At 38.7% G+C, this 12,250-nt stretch overlaps 2 protein-coding genes across 6 annotated transcripts; both read right to left on the bottom strand.

Annotated features, from left to right (window-relative positions):
* Positions 1–1,371: 1,371 nt before the first annotated feature.
* On the bottom strand, positions 1,372–5,099 carry LOC111499034 (importin subunit alpha-1-like). The gene is made up of 12 exons (XM_023150476.1): positions 5,051–5,099; positions 4,684–4,945; positions 4,374–4,470; positions 4,180–4,271; positions 3,965–4,096; positions 3,680–3,865; positions 3,423–3,586; positions 3,251–3,329; positions 2,824–2,952; positions 2,504–2,631; positions 2,031–2,426; positions 1,372–1,924 (listed from the first exon to the last, which is right to left on the bottom strand). Exons 2-11 carry the CDS (start codon positions 4,891–4,893, stop codon positions 2,051–2,053), a joined length of 1,593 nt encoding a protein of 530 aa, XP_023006244.1. The 5' UTR covers positions 4,894–4,945; positions 5,051–5,099; the 3' UTR covers positions 1,372–1,924; positions 2,031–2,050.
* A 1,812-nt stretch (positions 5,100–6,911) lies between these two features.
* On the bottom strand, positions 6,912–12,065 carry LOC111499008 (two-component response regulator ARR2-like). 5 transcript variants are annotated; one of them, XR_002720893.1, is made up of 7 exons: positions 11,360–12,065; positions 10,533–10,685; positions 10,043–10,423; positions 8,889–8,965; positions 7,680–8,783; positions 7,422–7,564; positions 6,912–7,032 (listed from the first exon to the last, which is right to left on the bottom strand). XR_002720893.1 is itself a non-coding variant. In XM_023150440.1 (7 exons), exons 2-7 carry the CDS (start codon positions 11,532–11,534, stop codon positions 7,502–7,504), a joined length of 1,953 nt encoding a protein of 650 aa, XP_023006208.1. In that variant the 5' UTR covers positions 11,535–11,571; positions 11,760–12,065; the 3' UTR covers positions 7,065–7,501. The 5 variants fall into 5 exon arrangements, 3 of the variants coding, with proteins under 3 accessions (XP_023006208.1, XP_023006207.1, XP_023006209.1); XR_002720892.1 differs by lacking the exon at positions 6,912–7,032 and adding an exon at positions 7,065–7,302; XM_023150440.1 differs by lacking the exon at positions 6,912–7,032 and having other exon boundaries at positions 7,065–7,564; positions 11,360–11,571; positions 11,760–12,065.
* Between the last annotated feature and the right edge of the window lie 185 nt (positions 12,066–12,250).

The raw sequence follows: 12,250 nt of genomic DNA, 5'->3' as shown, positions 1-12,250 counted from the left end.
TGTTCCTCTCTCCCTTTTTTTGAGACCCAACAACCTCGCACCTCTCTAACACTTGTTCCTCTCTCTCTCCCTCTCTTTGGGACCCAACAACCTCGCACCTCTCTAACACTTGTTCCTCTCTCTCTCCCTCTCTTTGGGACCCAACAACCTCGCACCTTGCTGAAACTTGTTCCTCTCTCTCTCCCTCTCTTTGGGACCCAACAACCTCGCACCTTGCTGAAACTTGTTCCTCTCTCCCTCCCTCTCTTTGGGACCCAACAACCTCGCACCTTGCTGAAACTTGTTCCTCTCTCCCCCCTCTCTTTGGGACCCAACAACCTCGCACCTTGCTGAAACTTGTTCCTCTCTCCCCCCTCTCTTTGGGACCCAACAACCTCGCCTCCCAAACACTTGTTCCTCTCTCCCTCTCTTTGGGACCCAACAACCTCGCACCTTGCTGACACTTGTTCCTCTCTCCCTCCTTTGGGGCCCAACAACCTCGCACCTTGCTGACACTTGTTCCTCTCTCCCTCCTTTGGGGCCCAACAACCTCGCACCTTGCTCACACTTGTTCCTCTCTCCCTCACACTTGTTCCTCTCTCCCTCTCTTTGGGACCCAACAACCTTGCACCTTGCTGACACTTGTTCTTCTCTCCCTCTCTTTGAGACCCAACAACCTCGCACCTCTCTAACACTTATTCCTCTCTCCCTCTCTTTGGGACACAACAATGTGAGATTCTTCTGTCCGACTTTGATATCATTTGTAGGTCCACCGCTTACAAATATTGTTCTCATTAGACTTTTAAACTTTTAAGCTCCCAGGGCCAATGTACCATGAATAATAAAACGCGGCAAGAAACATCCGTATCTGGGATACTAAAGTAGGCCCACAATATTTAAAAAAGGGCCGATGGCCCGAAGTATCCCAATAAAAGGTGGACCAACCGCAGATCTAAAATTACGTGGGCCCATAAATTTTGTAATAAAAAACTCAACTAAGGGCCTAATTTGGGCCATATCTGGTGGTTAAAACATCGGCCAATAGTCCAGTTGGACACTATTTGAGAGTGAAATGGACTGAACAAAAGACACTAGGAGCATCTGGAGACAATTACAGAAACCTAATTCTTTTAAAACATACAACATTAAGTAAAAATGAAGAGCTCAAAACTCTTTCTTCACTAATTAAAACCGCACCGAAATGGCGTTACTAAATGTTACTAAATCTTAAACACGAGCATAGTGAAAACAAGCACCTACCAAAAGCAAAAGTCCCAATCAACAAATAGATCACATGCTATACAATAAATCATTTTCACTACAATTTGAACATAGCTCATCAACTAAGACACCAGATAAATACTTGAACGAACTCATCTTGTGCATCAGATAAAAGTGCAAAAGCGCCAATTTCTTTCCTTACGATAACGGAAGTATATAATAAAAATACTATATTCACTCGAAAAGTCTGAAGCAAATCCCAACTCCTAAGCAATGGTGAATGACCAAAATATGGTAAAGAACAAAAAATGACAGACTCTGATGCCAAAATGAGAAGAAAAAAGGAACAAAAAGAACACCCTGCTACCAGACCCATCCCAACTAAGTACAAATAAAATGCTCATGATGCAACCCATAATGCCCAGTTTTGCAAATTATTATTACATGGTACAATGCAGATATATTTTGTGATCACGTGCTATGACATCTTGCCAAAACGACCTACCTTTTCGCAATATGATTGTTTTGGCCGTTGTCGAACCGAACTCCGCCTCTTTAAGCATCTCCTTGAACACAATGTAAACTGGACGAGACCAGACCAAACTAAAAACTCGATATTAAGATGCCAAGATTGGACCCAAATTGAATCCAATCGACCTTGACATATAAGCTTGTGAGCCGACACATGTACTACTTACTCTCCCCCTTCGTATCATCAAAAGCGCTGCAATTCAAGTAAATAATGAAGCAATTACATTGACACATATAGCTCTTATCATCTCAACCTTAAGAAATTGATATAGTTAAAGTAAAGATGGTGGCCAGCATACCTATCATATCCTTCAAGCCTTCAACTAAAGTTGAACCCACCAGAAGGAACTGGAAGTTCGTTACCACCAAACCGGAAACCAGGCTGATCCCCACCATCAGTTGTGGGCAACGACTCATCCTCTTCCTCCAACCAATACGTCTCGAGTATTTTAACAGCCTTCTCATAGATTTCATGGTTGTCATGACTCTGGAGATTTTCAATCTTTTCTAAACCCTCAGCATCGTCGATCATCTGTGCGTATATATTAACGTCTCCATTGGTACCCAGATTCTTTTCGGCTTCTCCAACCTTCAAAATGTTCTCTAGCCCCTCTAAACAGACCGTAACAATCCTTGGATCTGGGCATACAAGAAGATCACACAATGGTTTGATGCACCCTTGACTGACAAGGTACCTGTACAGAAAGAAAGGTGGTCAATAAAATAAGAAAATTCCGAGATGGGGGAGAACAAAGTTTCTGACACGACTTACTTAATTTGCTCATGAGAGCCACCAGATGTTGCATTTGAAATTGCCCATGCAGCCTCTTTCTTTATATCAAACTCTGCATTTTGAAGCAAATTGACTAGTGGAGGTATTAAACCAGCTTCAATGACAGCCTGCATAATGAAGGACACATATCTTAGGTTTAATCTCGCAAGTCTGCCGAGGAATCGGTAATTAACAGTCAGAGATTACAGTAATTGACATAGTTGCCGTTGAAAACTATAGACTAAGTCAAATACACAAATCCTAAGCTCAATTAGCATGGTTGAGGTTGCTAAACATAAAAAAAAAAAACCCAATCTTACCTGGATTTGTTCCTTGTTTCCGGCAGTGATGTTAGATATCGTCCAGCAAGCTTCTTTCTTGATACTCTTTTTATGATTGTGAGTCAATAAGCTCAGAAGGCATGGAAGCGCACCATCATTAATTATACACTGATAAGATAAACAATCAGACAAATGATTAAATCATATACAAATGTATCAACATAAACAAGGCAATAACAGTATACAAACTCCAGTTATACAGTCATAATTACAGTTTGTTTCTCTTTTTGCTGTATTTACTTTATATATCGAGAAGAAAACTTAGAGATGAGATTTAAAACATACCCAAAATACTAGAGAGCTAATCTAGATCTATAGCATTCTTGAAATTACCCACATTGTGGATCTAATGTATATGAAAGTGAGTTAAAATAGCTATGATTGGTATGGAAATCTGCATTCATACCTGAGTTTGAATGTCATCTCCGGTCACAATATTCCCTACTGTGCGAAGGGCAGGAATGAGGACTGATGGTGAAGGATGTCTGAAGTAACAATTACATGATTCCAAAATAAGAATAATGAAAAGGGAGCAATGTCATACAGATAAAACTTGTACGTGCAAGATATATGCTTACAATAGGAGTTGTACAAGTCGTCCGCACACCCCTGCCTCGATCACGGTTTGGATTTTATCATTAGTACCATCAGATAGATAAGAGAGTGCCCAGCAGGCATCCGTAAGAACTTCTTCATCATTTGAGTGAACTAGGCGCTCAAGAGCTGGAAGAGCTGGCTTTACCTGTCCAAGACAAATTCAAAGGTTATACATAAGCAAAGGAAGAACGATGGAAACTTTTAAATCTCAAACTTCACTGTAATTACAAAAGGTAACCTGATCGAATGGAGGTTGTGGCTTGCCCCTGCAGAAGTTTGAAAGTGTCCAAGTTGCATTTCTCAACATAGAAAGCTTAGCATGTTCATTCAACTGCGAAAGAAGTGGAACCAAAGCTCCGTGGCGGAGGACAAGATCACGACAAGTAGGTGAATCTCCAGCAACATTGCCCAAGGCCCAAACAGCCTACAAATTCAGAAACCATGTCCTTCAAGTTTCATATTCCATCCAGAAACAACGGGACACAAAAAAAAACTTACAGTTTGACCAAGTTCTAAGATATACCTGCTCTCGGACATCATCACTAGGAGAAGCGAGTAGCTTAACAAAAATTGGCACTGCACCATGATCAATAACCACCTTCGTGTGTTCTGAGGTCCCAGATGCTATGTTTGTGAGCGCCCAAGCAGCCTCGAACTTCAAGTGACATTCATCCAAGTCATTACAAAAAGAACAGTTGATATGAATTCAAGCCCACTTAGAAAGAATGTAATTAAAACCTGAAGTTGAGGGAAATCCTCCCTCACAAGAAATTCTACAAAACGCGGAACAACTCCAGATTGAATCACTTCCTCAATGGGAGGGCCTCGTTCTGCAATCGTCAATACAGTAATCAAAACGATATAAACTTTCATATAAAAAGAAGACGAACAAGAAAACAAACATATTACACAGTGTAAAGCACAAAAAGTACCGATCGAAAGTAATTTCCGAAACTGAGTTGTTGCTTCCAGCTGAAGATTGCTATTATCAGACCAGACCCCCGCAACCATAGACGGAAGGCTCTCTAACTGCAACCAAAGACCAAATAACCCGTAAATCATAAAACCCCTAATATCCACATCCATAACTCCTTAAGGAAAAGTTCAAAGGTTCGAAAGATAAGATGCCAAAGCCTCAAGAATCACACATAGATCCAAGATCATTTACAACCAACACAATCGACAGAGTAACGTGTACAGGCAGACAGAAATGGAAATTGAAACAATCGAATGCGACAATACCTTCTTCTCGACAGTGGATGTAAGGACAGGAGAAGGAAATTGCTGTGCTTGAAGGCCTTCCCTACGCTTCTTCTGAAGGCTCTCTTCGCGTTTACTCTTCCTGATCTCCACCATATTATCTTCTCGCCGGCGTCGGCCCTCTTCGGCATCGACAGAAACCTTATACCGGTTCCGTCGAACCTCGGTTCTAGCAGTCGGCCTCAACGACATGGCTTCTTCGACGATTAACTTCGGATTGTTCCGAGTGCTCGATTCCAAAACCCTAATAGATATGGCAATTTACAGAAAGAAATTCAAAAAATGATCGGAATCGCCGGAATCAAGAAAAACCCTAGCAACGACAATAATTGAAATCCTAGAACCGAACCTTGTTTTGTATTCGAAATACAGACTAAAAGGAGTGGTTAAGAGTTCGGACAAATTTATATAGATCGATGGTTTCAGAAAATAAAAAATAAAAAATATAATTATATCAAATTAATAAAATTATTTTTAAAATTGCCATTTCAGTCCTGTTAATATATTTCTTCCATTATTATTAATATATAATATTTTTTTATTTTGTATTAGTTTATTATGGATTATATTCAAATTTTTTCTCGTACACGAAATCTACATAACAATTTCAAGATTTTCGATTTTGTATCTAATAAGCTCTCACATTTTTTATTGTAAGTCTTATAAGTCATAGGATGTAGTGCAGCCTAGAATCCCGACGCTTGTCTTTCTCCTCTCGAGCACTTCAGCACTACATTAAGCCGCTTTATCCTTTTCTTGGCTACAATCTTTCAAATTTCACTACCAATTTAAGCGGACGGAGCTCGAGAATGGGTCTCCCCTTATGTAACCAACATATTCGATACTGTTTAAAGTTCACAAATTTATTAGATGGCAAAGAGGCACAATATTGAAGAGCATGTTGAGAATCTCACATCGAAAGATAAAAATATCTCACAATATTCATAGAGGTATGTGGGTTACTCCTCTCCCAGGGATTGTGAAAGATGTACCACTAGAAATATTCTTGTTATTGCTTCGACCCATATTCCCCAAAAAGTGGATCCCGCTCTAATAGCTCCGAATAAATTAAATACATGCATTAAAATACGAAGGCTTCTTATTCCACAACAACGAAAGCACTTTTTCACTCTTTCATATACTAGGGGATTTCACTTGGAAAAGAAAATGTTCCATACTAATGGATTCGGTTCCATAACCATGGGTTCCAATGTACGAGATCTTGTAGCACTTACCAATGAGGCCCTATCGATTAGTATTATGCAGAAGAAATCAATTATAGACACTAATATAATTAGATCGGCTCTTCACAGACTCTTTTTCATGGCAAATTGATTTAAAAATAATTTTAAAAAAATCATTTATCTAAAGAAAAACATTGACAAAAAAATCAATATTTTAAAATAAATATATATTTTTTTTGATAAGTATATGATAACAAATATAGTCTATTTATATATAATAAATAAATATCATGATAAGAGATATAATTAATTTAGGTTTCATTATTTTAGTTTACTATAATTGCATTTAGTTGTTATTTACCTCTAACTTTATTTATTTTTCATTTAATATTTAAATTAATTTTCATTTGATGATTTAATTTTATGTTTAAACCGATTGATAATAAATATTATAAACCACTTGAAATTTTGAAATGTAAAAGTCATTGTTTTGTATATAGTAGATAATAAATAACATAATAAAGTTATAATACTATTTTGAGTCTTACCTTTAAAGATCATCCCAATGTAAATAATTATTGAAGCATCTTTTGATTTACTTCTTGTTCGTCTAAAGAAATTTTATACTAATTCCATTTTATTTTTTTCTCGTGTTTGTTAACTATTGGTAAGAGTAGGAAACTACATTGTTAGGTGCTCCATTTTATTTTTTCTTTGAGGCCAAACCTAAACCTGTACTCTAGAGATAGTTGTCCATATATTGATAAGGGATGTATGGATTCTCGAGAAAAGAGGAGCCGAGGTGGTCCCCCCGGACCGCCCGGATCCCACAAGTGAATAGAAAGTTGGATCTACATTCGATATCACCTAGATCAACCCATCTATCTTCTTGAAGAGAAGTTCAGTTTCAAACCCTGGTTCAAACAGGAGAAGTAAGTCATGCTAATGTGCCTTGGATGATCCACATCTCAAGGTCAAACTAACTATTGGTTAGAGTAGGAAACATTCGGGAATGGTAAAGGGCCGTCTTGAAGCATTACTTGATCTTTACCATCAAATCACACACATTACAGGGAATAATCTGGGCAGGAGTCAAAATAATTCATCATACATTTGTGGGAAAACTAGATGAGAAATCTAAGAGAAGCTGCAAGAACAAGAAAAACAAAAACACAAACGTAAACAAACAAGAAGAATATTTACATTGAAGATGATTTTTCATGAGGTTTTAATTAGAGATATGAGAAATCTCCTAAAAGGTCCCAATGCAATGGAGCTGAGCCGAGCTGAGCCGAGCTTAGCATCGATGATCGAGCGATCAGCCCGTTATAACCAAATAGTTTCACACACATCGTGATTCTGGCTTCGAATGCCAACGGTACTTGGCGAAAGATTTGCATCTTTTTGTGTGAGCATTCTGAGGAAGATTGCTAAAGATTGAAATTTGACATTTCAAAGTTTCAACTAGATAAGCTAAGCTAAGCTAAGCTAAGCATACTATTCACAATGAACTTGTTGACAAGAATGATGAACTACCTCTCTCTGTCGTCTAATGTGGGAGTACTTTGATCTTGAGAGTTACAACAAAGTGATGGGGAACAAAAGCAAGAAGCTTTCTAAACACAAATATTCTCCGTTTGGTATCCGCTAAAGTCGACCGACCCATTGTCTTCTTGTTGCTGAGAAACAGAAAACATCGATCGAGTTAACGAATATATATGGTAAGAATTCCAGTTTTTATAACAATCAAACAAAATATTCATAACAAGGAAAAAAAAAGAAGACAAAACTAACTTCTTGTTTGAGAAAGACACCAAGAAGTTCATCCTGGCCAAAGTCCTCAGATATCAGGTCAGTTTGATAGCTTGCATCAGGGATGTTCTGGTTCTTGACCTCCCCGGGATCGAAAAACGAGTTTTGGGCGACACTTTGTGGAATCCCAGGTTGAGTTGAATCCAAAAACGGAAAGTTCGTCTTCCCATTGACTGATGAATTATGATTTTCTCCATTTGTTTGGCTTGAAGGAAAACCGTGATGAATCAAAGATGAGGGTGAGATATCAAAGCTATGGTGAATGAAGTTTCCATGGTGTGGAGTACCAAAGGCCAAAGTGCTTACATTTTGATAATCCCAGTCATGGGCTTTCTGCATATGCAAGTCACTAAAAACATCATAACGCATTACTCCGCTCGATACTTTTAGATTTGAATTCATTTCTTCTTGAAACACTTCTGTGGTTTGGCTCATTGGATAGTTCACCATAACCGATGTGGGCGAAACTAGGTTGTATCGAGGTCCGTGGCTATTATCAGCAGTCCCGTTCCCCGTTGTAATGCTACCTGATATGATCGGGTTCCTTAATGTCGATGGGATTCCAGGTAGGTGGCTAACAGTAGAGTTATTTAGAGTCTGCCCTACAGTTTGCTGCTGAGACAAATGCATTAGCTGAGTGCCACCATGTTCGCTCTTGATATTGAGTGGCATGTTCATGTTCCTCTGAGTCTGCACAGAAGGGTGCTGCATATTGGCAAGCTGCTTTGGCTCCATTTTTGTTGGAATCCCATGAAACAAGCTTGCAGGTTTAGTTTTATTCAGGTGTTGTGTTTGGTCCTCACCAAACCTCAGTTTTGGATTTTCAAAGCTGAATATGTTGGTCTGATCAACAAGGGCCATCGGTAAGCTAGATTTCGCGGTAGGCCGACGAAGTCCGGTGGCTTGAAGGGCAGCGAGACTTTGCGGCGAGAGTTGACCGGTGACCAAAAGCGTCTGAAGATCAATCCCATTGTATGAAGCCATTGACCCAAAAGGAGGATGATCTTGAGGGTTCATAAAAGCATTGTTCAGATTACTTGGGTGTGGCGATACCCCACTAAGCCTTCTAAGATATAAGCGATATTTCTACAGAACCATCAAATAAATACAACAATTCAGATGCCTATTCTGTTTCTTGCCATCAGGAAGCAAAGAGAAAACACACAAAGAGCCCTTCAAAAAAATTTATACCTGAAGGTGACTGGCAACGTTTTCTCGAGAAAGCCCCGGAACGTTCATCAACTCCAATATCTTTTTAGGGACAGCCTCTGTATTTTCAAAACAAGATTGAAAACATAGCCAACAAATGATTATTGATTCATCAAAAGGAATGCTTTAAGAAAAGGGAACATAGCAGCAATGGATGAATGGATATGCAGTTGGTGGTTGTGTTCTTACCCCCCCCCCCCTAGAGACACAAACTTCATATCAAATGATTACCTGACATTTAGAAAATAGCTAATAGGTCCTTAAACTTTTGATCTTATATTTAATAAGCTCCTCAAATTTATTAATGTCCAGTAAGTTTGATACTTATCATTTTGTGTCTAATACATCGGTGGCACGTTCAGTATTTTTATAAAACCAACAAAATGTCTGTGAATCTTAAAAAATGTCTAATAGATCAAGGATGTTAGAAATAAGATTGAAAGTTCAAGGACTAATGTGAGATCCCACGTCGGTTGAGGAAGAGAATAGAGCATTTTTTATAAGGGTGTGGAAACATTTCCCTAGCATTTTAAAAACCTTGAGAGAAAGCTCGAAAGGAAAAACCCAAAAAGGACAATATCTGCTAGTAGTGGGCTTGGGCCGTAACAAATGGTATCAGAGCTAGATACTTGATGATGTGCTAGCGATGAGGCTAAACCCCGAAGGGGGTCATTGGGGGGTCCCACATCAATTGGAGAAAGGAACGAGTGTCAGAGGACGCTAGGCCCTGAAGGAGGGTGGATTGTGAGATCGCGCATCGGTTGGAGAGGAGAACGAAGCATTTTTTATAAGAGTGTGGAAACTTCTCCCTAATAGAGGTGTTCTAAAAACCTTGAGGAAAAATTCGAAAGGGAAAACCCAAAGAGGACAATATCTACTAGCGGTGGGCTTGGAATGAGATACAAAAATAGAAAGTTCAGCAACCTACAAGACACTTTTCTTCCAAGTATAGAGACCAAAGTATAGAGACCAGTAGACAGAATCAAAAGTTTAAAGACTTTTCAGAAACTTTTTACAGTTCATAGCTCTATCCGACACAAATTGAAACTTCAAAATCAAACATGTAATCTAACATTTAAAAAAGATAGTAATATGTTTGACAAAAAGAATAGGAAGGAATAGAAGAGAAAACATACTGTCAATGCCTAGCTGATCAACTGCTATGACAAATTGTTGATGGAGCTCAACTGACCATACCACCCTCGGCTTCTTTAACGTTGATGTATCGTCCCTCTCCTCGAGCTCTTCTTCAGCATCCCTCTTCCTCTTCGAGCTGTTCCAACTTCCATCATACGCCGAAGATGAATAGTTTGCACCTTCAGATAGATTTTGATCCCGATCTCCATCGTCCATGCTTCCAGATTGCTCTAAATCCTTCCATTCACTCTTTCTCTTCCGAACTACATGTTGCCATATGTTCCTGAGCGCTTCGATTCGAACCGGTTTGATCAGGTAGTCGCAAGCACCATGAATCACTCCCTTCATCACAACATTCTTTCCATCATCTGCTGACATCACTGTACAATCACATGTCTCCAATATTAGTCTGCAAAATTATATAAACCATATAATGATATAAGTTAGCATTCAAAGATTCAGTAAAAACATCTAAACCATGTTACTCACTGATAACAGGCAAATCCATCTCCAGACCAACTTGCTCTAGAAGTTTGAATCCATCCATGTCCGGCATATGCACATCGCTTAACACAATATCAAATCCATTTTTGTTCTCACGAAGCATGGATAATGCAATCTCAGCCCGATTGCATTTCGTCACTGTAATCAAACCCCATAAACAGCATGTTAACTATCGATGATTTGTTGTACAATCACATACTTTTAATCCTTCAAAATTGATTTTGATGGTATGAAAATTGAGTTTCGAAGGGTAAAATTGTATCTGCCCAAACCCACCGCTAGTAGATATTGTCTTTTTTGGGTTTTTCGCCTATGTTAGGGAGAGGTTTTCATACCCTTATAAGGAATGTTTCGTTCTACCCTCCAACCAATATAGGATCTCACAAAAATCAAATAATAAAGGCATAGTTTGGAGCAATTTTAAAGGACCTGAACCACAAAAGGATCCTAAATTTACGAGTACTGAAATGATAGCTCCAGAAGCAAGCATGATAAATAGCAGAATTTGATGTAATCTCTGTTCTCCATCAAATAGGAAAACAAGCTGAGGGGAAAAAAGGGTGTAATGAGTGATGAATCAACATGTTTTTATTTCTAAAACAAGCAGAAATTCGAGGTCAGAAGCAACCCTAAACTTAAAATTTCCTTAAAAACGATCTAAAATTCGTTAGGAATTGATAACAAACTCTCAGCAAACAGAAAACATGCCATATGAACCCCTAAAAATGGAAGAAAAAAACAGAAAAATTAAAAGAAAAATCAGAGAATCCAAGAAAGAGAGAAGAAAAAAGAAGTGGGAATTGATAACAAACCGGCATAGCAGCAATTCTGAAGCATCTTTTCCAAGATCCTGAGACAGGTAGGATCATCGTCCACAACCAGGACGCGAAGGCCCGCCGGGAACTGATCACAACCCATATCGGCAGTCTTTCTAGCAGAAATAGAAGTCGAAGTAGGCATCGTTCCCTTCGTGTGGATCGGATCCATTCCCCAAAGGCTCAAATATCCCACAAGCAAAAGAGAGCTAAAAAAACCCAAAAACAACTACAGCTTCAGAAGATTGATTCCCAAATTCACAAATCCCATCTGTTTCACTGCTTGAAGATCAAATTCTGAGATGGATTTGACTTCATTAGGGTTCTTGATTGTTTCTATGGCTAGCGAGAATTCGACTCATAAAAATGGATCCAGAAGAGCGAAGAAGCAGCTGACCCATGAACCCAATTGTTTTATTTCTCCATCTGTATATGGTCTGTCTCTCGCCTCACCTAGCTTTTTCCTCCAATAGTTGAACTGTTTTCTGCTTTTCTACCACTGCAGTCCACTTTATCCGCTACAAACAGAGAGCAATACCTACAAATGCCTTGCTTTTAATAGCCAAATCCATTGGCTAAAGCTTCCTCTCCACAGGACTTTAACTCCAGATAACAAGAAATAACGAAGAGAAAAAGAAAAAAAAGACTTGAGCTTTTGACACTAAACAAAACTTCAATCAGGATGTCTGACACATACAATGATGAAGAAATTAACATTCTTTCAAATTCGATAAGGTTGATGATCCAATTTGAGGTTAGTTTATAATAGTGCAATTGACTTAGCTAAATCGACACCCAATTGCACCATTATGAGGAGAATCTTGAGCATACATTCTTAACAGTGTTCTTCAAAAAAAAAAAAAAAAAAAAAAAAAAAAAAAAAAAAAA

This window comes from Cucurbita maxima, unplaced genomic scaffold (genome assembly GCF_002738345.1).
Source record: "Cucurbita maxima cultivar Rimu unplaced genomic scaffold, Cmax_1.0 Cma_Scf00026, whole genome shotgun sequence".
Lineage (NCBI taxonomy): Eukaryota > Viridiplantae > Streptophyta > Magnoliopsida > Cucurbitales > Cucurbitaceae > Cucurbita > Cucurbita maxima.
Note: the sequence above shows the minus strand (reverse complement) of the source record. Positions and strands in the feature narration are given on the sequence as shown.